Below are 15,248 nucleotides of genomic sequence, written 5' to 3'. Positions count from 1 at the left end.
ATTTTTGAAAACCAATCAGTTTACATATTTAATTATACTCTCATTTTAAGTAATTGAACTACAAAGTATATAAAATATAACATAGAAATATTTAGTATTTAGCTTTTGCCTTGTATACATAACAGTATACTTGCAGTAAGAGAAAGTTAACATGAATCATAAGATGTGTCTTACCTTTCTCAAGATTTTTAACTGATATGTAGAAGATTTCTGACGCTGATGTGTGCTCTCCATCTGTTACAATAAAGCGGAAGCTATCATGCCCTTTGCATCCAAGGATTACTGAATGAAAGTACCAGACATGGTTCATGTCCACATCTTCTTGTGTAAAATTCATTCCAGGGTAAAGTGTGATCCAAGAAGAAGCCACCTGAGTAGAAGAGGTCAAAGCATTCATCTACACCAGGCCAATATGGTCCACAATGAAAGTGATATTTTTGTTGAAACTTTATATATAACACTATATAGGTATGGGGCATGTTATCCAAAATGCTCAGGACCTGGGGTATTCTGGATAAGGGAACTTTCCGTAATTTGGATCTCCATACCATGGGGCTGATTTACTTACCCACGAACGGGTCGAAATGAGTCCGATTGCGTTTTTTTCGTAATGATCGGTATTTTGCAATTTTTTCGTATGTTTTGCGATTTTTTCGGATTCTTTACGAATTTTTCATTACCAATACGATTTTTGTGTAAAAACGCGAGTTTTTCGTATCCATTACGAAAGTTGCGTAAAAAGTTGCGCATTTTTCGTAGCGTTAAAACTTACGCGAAAAGTTGCGCATTTTTCGTAGCGTTAAAACTTAAAAGGTGCAAAGTTTCGCGTAAGTTTTAACGCTACGAAAAATGCGCAACTTTTCGCGTAAGTTTTAACGCTACGAAAAATGCGCAACTTTTTACGCAACTTTCGTAATGGATACGAAAAACTCGCGTTTTTACGCAAAAATCGTATTGGTAACGAAAAATTCGTAAAGAATCCGAAAAAATCGCAAAACATACGAAAAAGTCGCAAAATGTTCGTTTTCAAGTCGGAACTTTTCCAATTCGGGTCGGATTCGTGGGTTAGTAAATCAGCCCCCATAAGTCTAAAAGACTAAAAAATATTTTTAACAGGAAATAAGCCCAATAGGATTGTTTTACCACCAATAAGGATTAATTATATCTTAGTTGGGATCAAGTACAAGGTACAGTTTTATTACTACAGAGAAAAAGAAATTAATTTTAAGAATTAGTTCCTTAAAATGGGATGGGAGATGACCTTCCCATAATACAGGGATTCCATACCTGTATTATTCTTTTCTGTGCTTCCTTGCACTATTTTGTATTGCATTATGTGCAAGTGCTTGCTTTTGAACTACCTGTATTCCTGGATATCATGGTGACTATAGGATGAAGGGTTACACATTCACAGATCAGAATGTTACAAAATAATCTTTATTAGAGTTTCAGCCTATATTATACAGGCAGTTTCTCTTTAAACGGAGACCAAAAACTATGACATACTACACTGTTGCAACTATATATACATATTCTGCATAAGAAATGGGACTTTATATACAGTATATATATATATATATATATATATATATATATACAGTATATATATATATTTGTATATACTTAGAACCTTTTCCCAATTACTTTTTTGCCTTAAGCATTACTTATACTGTATACAGAATGTTGTTTTATCCCTAAACTATTAAGGTAATAAACATGGCCAGTGGCTCCAGTTGGGACATCATTTCAGGCTATAGTTACAGGTTATAGTTAACCTGAAATGAAAATCATTTATTTTAGCTTTTTTTGCAATCAAAAAATATAATAATCAATATGTTCTGAAAAAGTATAATGCAGGTAATAACTACATTCATTATAGTGTGAAAAGGAGTGTTAAAGGAGTGGTTTACCTTCAAGTTAAATTTTAGTATGTTATAGAATGGTCAATTAACAACTTTTCATTTGGTCTTCATGTTTTATTTTGTATATATTTTTTTCAATTATTTGCCTCCTTCTTCTGCCTCTTTTCAGCTTTACAAAGGGGGTTACTTACCCTGTAGTCAAAAAAACTATTGCTTTGTGAGGCTTAAATTTTATTGTTATTGTTACTTTTTATTACTTGTATTTCTGTTTAGCCCTCTCCTGTTCTTATTCCAGTCTCTCATTCAAACCACTGGCTGGTTGCTAGGGTAATGTAGACCAGAGAGCTGCTGAAATCACAAACTAGAGAGCTGCAGAACAAAAAGCTAAATAATTAAAAAAACACAAATAAAAATTAAAGACCAATTGTGAATTTTCTCAGAATATCACTCTCTACATCATACCGCAAGTTATTTTTAAGGCAAACAAGCTCTTTAAGATGCAAATAAAACATTTCCCTAAATTGGGCTGTTTTTGGACTATCTTTTAGTCAGATATACTGCTGATGCTTGCAAGGAGTAATTTAGCTATTTTTATTATTACAAAAAATCTACTTTACGCTGGCACTCCCTTGGTATGAGTTCATAACCTACTATAACATAGAGAGATACCTATAAATACCTTCATTGTTGCTTTTAATGTGATGTATTGGAACTGTTTTAGATCATAATCTGTTGAATGACTTTCCATAAGATCTAAAACGTGTTCAACAATTAACTAAATTGATTACATGTATAAGAAAACAAAATCTTACATTACTCATAAATTAGTGATGTTAACACATCGATTTCTTAGCTGTCATTAACTATGGGAAAATGCTTATTTAAATTAGTGTTTTTCTTTCTTATCTGCCAAGTAACCTTTAACTTTTAATGTAGATGAAAATGTCTCCAGAGCAATCTTTATTTACTAATGTAAACCATATAAAGTCAAGTATGCTTTTAAAATGGCCAACTTGCATTTAAGACAAAATACAACCCCACCCCCACAATGCACTTCCCAGCAGCCTTTTGTAAACACTTCTCCAGTACAAAATACTAAGTGACCACTGGGTGGCTGCAGTTTTTCACTTATGATATCGGATGTAGATAATTTGCTGGGCCTTCATCTGCCTTACATCATTCTACACAAGCTGCTGTGAAGATTCAACAGATCTTTTCTTGAAACAATCTGTCAGACTGTGAAATAGCATAAAGATGATTACCTTGTGCCTGTACAATCCACACATGTCTTGGAGATGCTGAGTTATTTGGTGCAGGCAGACAAAAGTACAGTTGCAGTCAGGCAGAAATGACTGCAGTTTTTCAACAAATAAACACTGTTCATGAAACGTACTTGCATACAAATCCATTTCTTGCACTTGCACTTACTGGTGCCAAGCACCATAGCGCCCACCCAGTCTGTTTGGATGAATCATGTGCTCCAACTAATTCAGGGGAACCCTGGAGGTGGGGGTGGTTAGGGGACATACAAAAGATCAAAGAACCAAAGGCCACCCCTTTAGGCTTGAGGAACTGAACTTTCATTTGAAGGGTTTGGATGTTTTCTTGAACAAGAATAATCTTCCAAACCTATTGTGATCTCAAGATCTACGTTAGTTTAGTAGAAATATTGGTATATGTAGTTTTATATATTTGAGTGTATAGATAGTTACATACATAGTTACATAGTTACATAGGGTTGAAAAAAGACCATTGTCCATCAAGTTCAACCCATCCGAGTAAACCCAGCACACAACCTATACTAACCAATCTATACACTCACATACATAAACTATATATATACAACCAGTAATACTAACTGTAGATATTAGTATCACAATAGCCTTGGATATTCTGCTTGTTCAAAAACTCATCCAGGCCCCTCTTAAAGGCATTAACAGAGTCTGCCATTACCACATCACTAGGAAGGGCATTCCACAGCCTCACTGCCCTCACCGTGAAAAACCACCTACGCTGCTTCAAATGGAAGCTCTGTTCCTCTAATCTATAGGGGTGACCTCTGGTGCGCTGATTGTTTTTATGGGAAAAAAGAACATCCCCCAACTGCCTATAATCCCCTCTAATGTACTTGTACAGAGTAATCATGTCCCCTCGCAAGCGCCTCTTTTCCAGAGAAAACAACCCCAACCTCGACAGTCTAACCTCATAGCTTAAATCTTCCATCCCCTTTACCAGTTTAGTTGCACGTCTCTGCACTCTCTCCAGCTCATTAATATCCTTCTTAAGGACTGGAGCCCAAAACTGCACTGCATACTCAAGGTGAGGCCTTACCAGGGACCTATAAAGCGGCAAAAATATGTTCTCATCCCTTGAGTCAATGCCCTTTTTTATACAAGACAGCACTTTATTTGCTGTAGTAGCCACAGAATGACACTGCCTGGAATTAGACAACTTGTGATCTACAAAAACCCCTAGATCCTTCTCCATTAAGGATGCCCCCAACACACTACCATTCAGTAGATAGTTTGCGTTTATATTATTCCTACCAAAGTGCATAACTTTGCACTTGTCAACATTGAACCTCATTTTCCAGTTTGCTGCCCAGTTTTCCAATTTTGTCAAATCGCTCTGCAAAGCGGCAGCATCCTGCATGGAACTTATAGTTTTGCACAATTTAGTGTCATCAGCAAAAATAGAAACAGTACTCTCTATGCCCACCTCCAGGTCATTAATAAACAAGTTAAAAAGCAAAGGACCAAGGACTGACCCCTGCGGTACTCCACTAACCACACTGGCCCAATTAGAAAATGTTCCATTTACCACCACTCTTTGTACTCTATCCTTCAGCCAGTTTTCTATCCAATTACAAATATTATGTTCTAGGCCAATATTCCTCAATTTTATCATTAACCTTCTGTGCGGTACTGTATCAAACGCTTTAGCAAAATCTAAGTAGATGACATCAACTGCCATTCCAGCATCAAGGTTCCTGCTCACCTCCTCATAAAAGGCAACTAAATTAGTCTGGCAAGATCTGTTACGCATAAAACCATGCTGGCACAAACTAATAGTATTGTGAACTGCAATGTATTCAACTATCCTATCCCTTATTACCCCTTCCAGAAGCTTTCCTACTACTGATGTCAGACTAACAGGCCTATAGTTTTCAGGCTGAGAACGAGATCCCTTTTTAAATAACGGCACCACATTAGCAATCCGCCAGTCTCTCGGCACCATGCCAAACCTCAATGAATCCTGAAAAATTATGTGAAGAGGCTTGGCAATCACAGCGCTCAGCTCATTTAATACCCTGGGATGAATCCCATCCGGTCCTGGACCTTTGTTTACCTTTACATGTTCAAGTCTCTTTTGAATTTCCTCCTGAGTGACCCATGCGCCAGTAGCTAAATTACTAGCACTGGGTTTATTAAAAGGGAAGCCTTCATTATCTGGCTCCTCAGATGTATAGACAGATGAAAAATAAGAGTTCAAAATTTCAGCTTTTTCCCCGTTCTCATCAACCAACGTACCTCCCCGTGATAATAAAGTTCCCACCCCTTCTTGCTTCATTTTTTTTTTTTTTTTTTTTTTTTCTGTATATGTATTTGGATATATTTATGCACTGGGGTCATTTGGATGGATACCCATACAATTTAACTGTTTTTTTTATTCTATTACATTACTATAGCCATTATTTAGTCAATGATAAATCAATAAAAAGTGCTGTTTTCTATATCAGGGGTAGACAATAAACTAAAACAAATCAAGAACATTTGATACTACTCTGTACATTTCCCATTTCTTTTGTCAGTTATTAGAAACTAATACATATATATATATATATATATAGCAATCAAAAACCCTATTCTTTCTAACATCAATGTAACACAATATTAATAGTATATATCCCTCCACTGATTGTTATAGAATTTCTTGTACATCTCTGATCTGAAGGACCCCAGGGTAATGTTTTTAAACAAACACCATTTAAGTTTTTTTAAATGTAATTCCAGTGTATTATATTTTACAGCTATAATGCTTTTATTTGTAGCTTAGATCATTCATTGTTCATAACATTCAGGCAGACTGTTGTTTAACACTTCATGTAGGGCCTATAAAAATTCTGAGAAATCGTTGTGCTTATGTACTTCTATAATGGATAGACAGCTGCCTGTTACTTAAGGGCTATGAGCTCACAATTCTGCACTGCCCTTGTGTTTTGTATTCCCCTATAAAATTTGATTGCAAAACTTGAGACTTGCAATCAAACTTTATCACCTCTTGCTGTGGAATCATAGTTTTGGGAGATCATGGAATAAATGAACCTTGAATACACTTTGCAATGGAAGATCATTCACAGATGGACTGTGTTAGGCAAAAGATTACATAAAAGGATATAATGAAACACTTTGCCAACCTTCAATTTAAGATCTCCAAAACTTGGTGCATTGTTGATGATGTAATGAATGTCATTCCTGGGAGAATCTTTATCTTCTGCTTCCAACACCACACTGGATATAACTTTATTTTCAGCTACTTCAACTTCTAAACCAGCATTTCTAAATACAGAAAGGGACAAACCAATCAAGGTGATTTATTGCAACAAAGCACATTGCAGTATTCTGGTGTAAATCACATAAAACAACAAACAAGTGTGTACATGCGTTGGAGTGGACACTGCATGTGAACTTGCACAGAGTGTCACCTTTTGCATCTCTTTTGAGCACTTTCAATAAATGGGCTTTTAGCCCCTAGCACTGTTGAGCTTTATTTTTCTGTAAATGTTAAAGTTAAGCATTAATTTATAGCAAAAAAAAGTACAGTACTGCATTAGTAATATTGCACATATTTTGCTGTATATTTGTAATCACTAATACTGTATGTGGAATATGTTTCTCTTTATGCTATGGTAAGAAGAAAGACCAGCCACAGACTCTGGTAAAAAGTGTACCTAATGGCCACAATATCATAATCATTTTTTATTAAGCAGTTACTTTAAGTAAGCATCTCTCAGGCATCAACCAACATATTTAATCAGGACATACTTAGAAAGTGGATACATATAATACACACATTGCTCCTTACACATTCAGTATAATGGTATCCTGCTTCTTACATATCTATGATATAAAAGTCCCATTACTGTTATTTTCTAAAAACACCATGTATTTAATTTTGACTTGGAAAGTAATTCATAGAAGTTTGTGAGAAACAAAAAAAACCTAGCAGTGCTAATTGGCCATAATCTTAACCTGATAAGATGTGGTCTTTCATCATTCAGTGGCATGATATAGATGTGAAGTGTCTCTTGGACTGTGTGCTTGCCATCTGTCAGCTGTATGGCAAAGCTATCATGTAGAGTGTCTGTGTCATCATGCAAGTACACAAGCTCCATTCCTGCAAGACACACAATTCAATGAAAACAATGCTGGCATTGTCTGTGCTTTTGCAATTTTCTCTCTCTCTCTCTCCCTCTCTATATATATATATCTATATATATATATATATTGCAAGAAGACAGGCACTCACGTATAAGTAGGTCCAAGGGAGCCTGGGTGCAGTCCCAAAATAATAGATGGAATAGCTGTAGAGAGAGTCCGCACTCACAGGTCTTAAGAAAATATAGTTTTATTCAAATCAACATCTAACGTTTCGGCTGCATCCACAGCCTTTCTCAATATATATATATATATTATCAATTGTAAACTTCAGTTCATACACAGAGGATTTATGCACATTTAGTCTAGCTTTAGCAAAATCATACAAATTGTCAGATTATTACAGTAGACATCAGCCTGAAACTATACAAAGAATTAATTCTGGTGAAAATTCCAAATGCTACGGTTTAAAAAAAAAATATATTTACACCTTCTGGAGGCTTACTGAGTCTAATATTGCAAGAAATTGATATTTCAACAAAATATATGATCATGTGATCTGTTTTGTTGTCATGATAATTTACTAGATAATGATTTTTGCTTATTAATGTGCTGCCATAAATATGTTGTACATAGAAATTGTTTACCAACACGCTCATTGGCTTTTATTTTATAACTAATCTTTGTGTTATCCTTGTGAAGTTTTTGTATCGGTATTATCCATACACATGAAGATCGCCAAGCGAGCAAATCTCAGGCCAATTTCAAGCTGATAAGCTGCCAAATTGGTCCAAGGGGCCGATATCGGCAGCTACAATCGGCCCGTGTATGGCCACCTTAATCCTTGCTGATATTTAACTGTGAGATAAAAAGGAAATTTTTCTTTAATTTTAGATGACAATACAATTTTATTGTAAAAGGGGAATGTAATTAATCTGTAAACTATATGGGCATCTTTATCAAGCAATGACTTTTGCATAGCTCTTCCCATTTGTGTTATGGCCAAAACAAAACACAAGCAAAACAGACTGAAGCAAAAGCAGTCACAAATTGCCAAGCTTTTTACATAATCAGTTAGCAAAGAAAAGCAACAAATGGTCCATTACATAAAATAAAGTGTTTAAACAAGAATTTAAAAGAACTGAGCCTAATTTCAAATTCAAAATACTGTTTCAAAGCACGTATGAAGCTTTTGAGCATGTAATATATCCCTTTAACCATGAAAAGAGCTACAAATCTTCACACTAGAGGTAGACTAGAACTTTAGAGGGTGTAAAAACAAAAAAAAATATTAGTGAGGTTTTGAAATCCAAGATCTGGAAGGACATGAGAAGAGACAAGGGCAAGATAATTCCAACAAGCTTATTAGTTAACCAAATAAAAGATTCAAAGCAAGGGGAAGATGCAGGTTTTATCTCAGTCGACTTGTAGACCCTAACCCAACTCTCCAACCCTGAGCTTTCTCGAATTGTACACTCTTACATAGAATTAAGTCTGAATGCCTTTACTGTCTATCCTCTCCAGGATTAATTAGGCTCTGAATATTCACAGATATACATTGAATGCATTCTAAATTATGTCACTATTATCAGTGCACTATATACATAGCTAAAATGATAAGCTTAGGCCCTTGTTATTGAAACTGTTATTTTTAGTCATTGCAGACAACAAAACCTGCCATCTCTGGGATATCTGTAATCCATAAACTTCTAAAAATACCATAAATTGTAGGTGATGAATGACAGCAAACATACAGCAACCCACTGGTTTAAGTCCTCACACATAGTAATGGACAGAGAAATGATGTAGAAAGCTTGAAGATGGAAAAATCTGTAAAAGTTTGTTTATATCAATTGCTTAATTTATATCCAATAACAATGTGCAACAAATAGGGCTCTGTATGTCATGCATTACTGATAATTTTTTATTAGATTTGATATTATACACTGTTCCTTTGTTAGAGCCAAATGCATAAAGTGCTGGGGGTTGCCATATAAACACAGCATCAGAAGCATCAGAATGGCTGCAACCATGCAGAAGGGGGGCTCTGTACCTTTAACGGCATGAGCCTTGATGGTGCTAGGAAGAGCAGTCAGAAAAAAAGGGTTTACAAGGAGTAGATTAGCATTGGTAGGAGAGGGGGAGTCATAAAGGAAGTGAGGTCAGGATAGGGAAAGATATTAGTGGGGAAAAGGAAGAGGAGGTCTCTTTACCTGCTGGAGGCAAGGAGCATTGTCTTTCCCACCTTTCCTTTGAGTGAGATCGGTGACAGAATGAGGAGCACCACTATGTTGTCACAGCTTGTACAAAAAAGGTTGCTATTGGGTGGGGACTAGGTGCCAGTGTTTTGCACATGGGTGTAAAAGGTGGATAGTAACCTACTTAGACAAGGGTCCCAGGAAGGAGGTTATTACTTGCCCTCCTGACGTTGCTGCATAAGGTGGCCATGGCTGATTGTTTCTTAGTTGGCCAGCAACCTGATGGGGGTATAACATGTATATTCCATGTTATTGGTTAAAATGCACTTTAACTTAGTGTGTAATATGTGTAATAAATAAACTTGTTGTATTTGCTTACGTCACCAGTTCTAGGCTGAAAAACGCCATAGTCAGGGGATGTGTGGCTTGTGCGGCGTTTTTAGGCTGAGAAAATACGCAGCGTAAAAACGCCACGTGTGGCATCAGCCTTATATGGCCATCATATGTGAGATTTATTATATGTAAATATTATTTACATATTATATTATGAGTAAACCTCAGACATGACATAATCCATTAAAGCTAACATTTTGAACTTGAGTGACAAAGCCTTTCAGGTGGTGTAAATTGCTGTGTCTCAGTGCCAGATTTTAAGCAGGTATTTTTAGCACCTGTTTTTATGCCAGAATTTTACACTTGTCTTCATATTGACAATTGACATTGAAGTCATTACACCGCTTAATAAATACATGTGGTTTTACATGGTGTATCATGGCATCAAAGTGGCAACATTAATTAACATTAATTTTAATTTTTAACACCTCCTTTTTTCACAAGTTTATAAATATGTCCTGTGTATGCAATGGCACATAATGTAAGGCAGACTTGTGCAGGAGCTGTTGCACAGAGCATGGGAACCAGACAGCATATGGGTAGCATAAATAGCACATGGGTGGCATAAACTCAACAAAAGAAGGAAAGGGCAAGTGAAAAAGGAAAAAAAACTGTACATTATTGATCTATTTAATAATAGCACAATATGCTACAGAAAAAGCAGATGGTAGATCGGTGGCACATAAGGAATAGGTGAAGCTCATGGATATTAAGCCTTGATAGAAGTTTTGTATATTAAACTACAAGCCAATCCATTTTCTCACACTTTCCTTCATCAAATATGATTGCAGCATGTTTAATCTGCAATATAAAAAGACCAAAGAAAGAACACAAGGGCACTCAATGTGTTCTTGACATTTGAGGGCACTCAAATGTCAAAAATAAATCAACAACGGCAAAATAAACAATGAACACACACACACAATGAAGATATTGCTTTATATATGGCATCCAAGTATAGTAAATGCACTTCTATATATTAATACATGTAGATTAGGGATTTTTATACTAGATAAGGTCTCAGTGCTATTCCACCAATATAAGTCATCACATTCATTATCAACTCTCCAAAATAATAGCACTTCCATTCAGTTGTATGTTCCCAGTAGATAGTCAAGGGACAGTAATAACAGATAATCTCACATAGACCTCATTATAATCAAATAATTCACATTTTTAAAAATGAGTTTTCTCTGTTATAATAAAACAATACATTGTACTTGATCCTTACTATAATATAATTAATCCTTATTAGAGGCAAAACTGGGTTTATGTAATGTTGAAACATTTTATTATTTATATTTATTATAGACTTAAGAGTATGGTGATACAAATTACTGTAAATGGCCAGAAAACCACAGGTCCTAATTGTTTAAGATTATAGGTCCAATACATATACATCTTACATGCCTCAGAATGCAGAATATAGAATGATTTAGTCTGAGACTAAAAAGCTGCTGTGCATGACTATTAACAGCGACAGACATACAATCTCACAAGATATGTCTTGCTGACTCTCATTGCTGCAAGAATCAAGAATGGTTCTTAAAGACGTATCAAATAGAAAGTGTGTGTTGATTTATTAGTACAGTTGCTAAACTGCACTATTGTAGTTATTCATAGCAGACAAGATATTTTTTTCATTTTCCAAGTTGTAGTGTGGTTCCTACACTGATAAAATGTAGAAGCCATGTAATTTAATCAGCTTCAGAATGTTGTTGTTCTGTACATTTTTTGTATCTAATTAATAATGACCACTCTTTATTTTAAGAGAGAGAAAATAAGTTGTTGTACTTTTATTGCCAATTAAAAGAATTGCCATTGATGATGCAATCATTTTGCCAGCTATTTTGTGTTTGTTTCCTTTATGCTTCTGAGCAATGCTTTTTGTTTATGCTTCTGAGCAATGCTTTGGTTCAGCAATAAAACAATGACTGGGAAATGCAATATAAATAAATAAAGGCAGATATAAATGTCCAAATAACTTATAGATTAATTAAAATGCTCTATTTATCTCCTCCATTCTATATTTCTTTGGGGTGTCTCTTATATACAGAGACATTTTCTTAAACTGTACTTATTAAGTTACTATCACAGAATACAGTAAGAAACAATCTTTAAGGTAAGACATACTGAAAATGATGCAGTAAGGTAGTCCTAACCCTGGAACCTGGTAATGATCTGATGTGAGAACAAATTATCAAAGACAATAAACCTGCTACTGCAAAGAATAAATATGTATGTAATTGTCAAAAATGTTGCCCTAAAGACTGGAAAACAACATGCTTGTATTTACTGCCACAAGTTTGTTTAGTCCAACTGTGAGTTGCAATTGTAGGTTTCAGAAGTCTGAACACAGTGCAGACACTGATAAATACCCTTTGTCCCTTAACTATTGCACTTTAAAAAAATTATTTTTTCTAAAAAGCAGTATAGTAGTTTGTATTACTCCTTTCTACACCAATGAAAAGGCATTGTAGGTGCATGTTTCTGTTACACACCACCTGCAGCTTCACTCTTATAAATGCAGACAGGATATGCAAAGAAAGCTTTAATTACACACCAATTTAACAGAGAACATTGATTAAAATGGTACAATCCCTTGAGTTCAGTGGGCTCAGGGATGAAGTAGTAGCTTTAGTTATCATATGACTTCTTGGAAGTTAAGAATGTATTTATATGCTTCACTTGTGCTTACTTTTGTCTTTAATCTTCACCAATTTATACTATGTAGACTCTTAAGTTTCTTTTATATGGCATTTTCTATTATCTCTCCACCTATTTAACAGAGCCAATACCCATACTTAAGCTTACTGCATATCTTAAAGTTTATCACCTTTGTTAAAGAATACATTATCTTTCAGTGCCGTAACTTTAAATAAGCTTTGGAATATTCTCTCTGTATATTCTCTATATAACTACAACTGCTAAGACACTGCAACATCACTGTTATCTTATTATTTAAACATTTGTCTCTGTTTAAACATTTTTAGATCTGCAGGTATAATTTTGCTCTCTTGCTGTAGCATATAGCAAACTCTGCTTGACTGCTGAAAACTGCATGCAACTGATAATCTGCACTTATGAAATTGCATGCCTGTATACTTTACATACAGAATATTATCATGATTATAAACTTTTATTTGACCTCCAGAAATAAAATAAACTCTTTTTTCATTTCAGAATAATATTTACTGAACATTTTAAATGAACAATCAACCACTCTTTCCTTTTCATTTGCACTAAAGTTTTAGCCTTAGCCAAGAAGTGATCTGCTTTCAGATGGTTGCCTGCAGTAGCCTATGGTCACCAGCAGAGGACATTCACAGTCCATATATCATTAAGCAGAGTGAAGGTGTGTTAGTGATGGTTAGCAGGCAAGTAGAATTTTGAAAACAAGCAGAGACACAGACCAGATCCCAGTGCCCCAAGAGTCTCATCTGGCAACAGACAAAAAAAAGGCCACTCAAAGCACAGCAGGATGTGGAAAGACTGCTCTAACTTCAGGCCTTAAAATGGCAAAGCAAAAGATTGATATAGCAGAGAGCCAGTGACATGGAACATGCACAGTGCATATTTTAGGGAGACAGCGGAGGCAATAAAGGAGTCAAACAAGCACATTTTAAAACAAACCTTGCTTCAGTTCATCCAGGGTAAAGCTGCGAATTTGTAGGTCTTTGTGAAGTGCAGTAGGACTCAGGTGTTTAAACTGACTGATATTTCTTCCATACTCCCCATTTAATATTAGCCCATGAGATGGAGCGATTACTATGGAGAACTGCAGTACATCAGGAGGGATATCCAGATCAGCTGCATTTAGTGTTCCTGGACCAATCTCACAAATTCCACCTTCAATTATCTGATTAAGAAAATGCAAATTTACAAAGGCAACAAAATTGTAATTGTGGTAAATGGGGACTGGTGTGAGCAAAGACATTGATTAGAAATGTCATGAAAAGAAACACAAATAGATTTTTAAAGACATCATAATGACCAAGGTTTCATGGATCATTTTATTTGTTATATACAATATTTCAGAATGGGCAGTGAGGTCCCTATCAGGAGGCTTTGTGGTTTTAGCAAAAATGCAACCTTTTGTCCCACCCCTATTATAAGAACTGGGCCTATTCCCTACATTCCTTAGATTACCGTGACCTTGATAGCATTCATGAAAATAACTGTATTAGCTGGTATCATCATCATGCTGCCTCTAGAAAATCATCCTCCAGTAACCCAATGACCCGTAGTGAAATGTAGGGAAGCAGGGGCATGACAGATACGTTGGACAGACTTAGCCACTCCCAGTTGCAGGTGATTCGCTGATTCATAAGGGGTATAAATGCTGGGGAACCGTTCCCGCTTCTCAATCCATTTTAGTCAGCATAGCAAAACGCCCACCCTCCCTCCCTATAGAGATGGAGATAGCGGAGTGTTGTGGGCGGGGTGATTGACTTGGGGGAAAACAATGGTTGGGTTAGGAGGGGAGTTATAGTTAATTGGGGCTGGCATGCTTGGAACCTCAGGGCTAAGAAAGTGGATTAGGAGGTGAGTTTGTTGGGTAGTTGGTTCCGGGCTAGAAGGGCAGCTGGCAGCGCCAGTTGCGCTGCGCAGTTATTGGATTGTTACAGTGTTTGGTTATTTAAAAGTTGGTTTGTTTGTTATACAAACATTTGTGTTATGTTTGAGATGTTTTGTTTCACATTTGTTATTTATGTTATGTTTTAAATTAAAACTTTGTTGTTAATAAATTCTCTGCGGCCATTTTATCCCAATAATTGGTGTTTGTGTGTTTATTGGGGATGGTAAGTAAAGAAGTAAAAGGGGGGTGTTGGTTGGGAGAAGGGTGGGTCAGGATCCAACGTTACTCATGTCATGCCTTAAGTCTTGGAAGCATGTGTCAATCAGAAGAAACTATGTCTACATGCAGGAGGTGAACCTTCCAGCAGCAGTGTGATGGCACTGTCAACTGACAGTTCTTCAACTGGCAATTCTTTTCCTAAATTTCATCACAAGCTAGACTATATTTTCCACCCTTGGTTTAGAGTGTCTCCAAATATTTAATAAAATGGAAAAGTAAAGTGTTTAGTAAAGTGTGATTATATTTAATGGACCAAGATGGACTTAGGAGACTGCAACAGATATACAGTAACATAGTTACATAATTAATTATAGTTGAAAAAAAAAACTGTCCAGAATAAGACAACAGCATGACTAATATGCATATGCTAGAGAGTGCTCTATGGTGCTTAGCAATACCGTTGTGTGCCCCTTTAATATACATAGGGGTTACTAGAAAGAAGCAGAAATAAATTACCAATTACTTGAAAATTTGAAGTAAAGTGGTTGTGCAAGTTATTACTCAAGCTTTATTACGCAAGACCTTTAATGACAAAGCAACCATTGTCAGCTCACCAATG

The 15,248-nt window shown here is 35.8% G+C and overlaps 1 protein-coding gene across 2 annotated transcripts in view; it reads right to left on the bottom strand.

Annotated features, from left to right (window-relative positions):
* frem1l (FRAS1 related extracellular matrix 1 like) overlaps window positions 1-15,248 on the bottom strand; it is a 98,146-nt gene that overhangs the window by 45,415 nt on the left and 37,483 nt on the right. For both annotated transcript variants that reach the window (XM_004913949.4, XM_031900901.1), the window contains exons 20-23: window positions 13,465-13,690; window positions 7,115-7,259; window positions 6,280-6,421; window positions 175-370 (exon numbers count right to left, since the gene is read on the bottom strand). In XM_004913949.4, the coding sequence (XP_004914006.2) occupies window positions 175-370; window positions 6,280-6,421; window positions 7,115-7,259; window positions 13,465-13,690 (709 nt within the window). The remainder of the gene's footprint in view (window positions 1-174; window positions 371-6,279; window positions 6,422-7,114; window positions 7,260-13,464; window positions 13,691-15,248) is intronic.

The sequence above is a fragment of the Xenopus tropicalis genome, chromosome 4 (assembly GCF_000004195.4).
Source record: "Xenopus tropicalis strain Nigerian chromosome 4, UCB_Xtro_10.0, whole genome shotgun sequence".
NCBI lineage: Eukaryota > Metazoa > Chordata > Amphibia > Anura > Pipidae > Xenopus > Xenopus tropicalis.
Note: the sequence above shows the minus strand (reverse complement) of the source record. Positions and strands in the feature narration are given on the sequence as shown.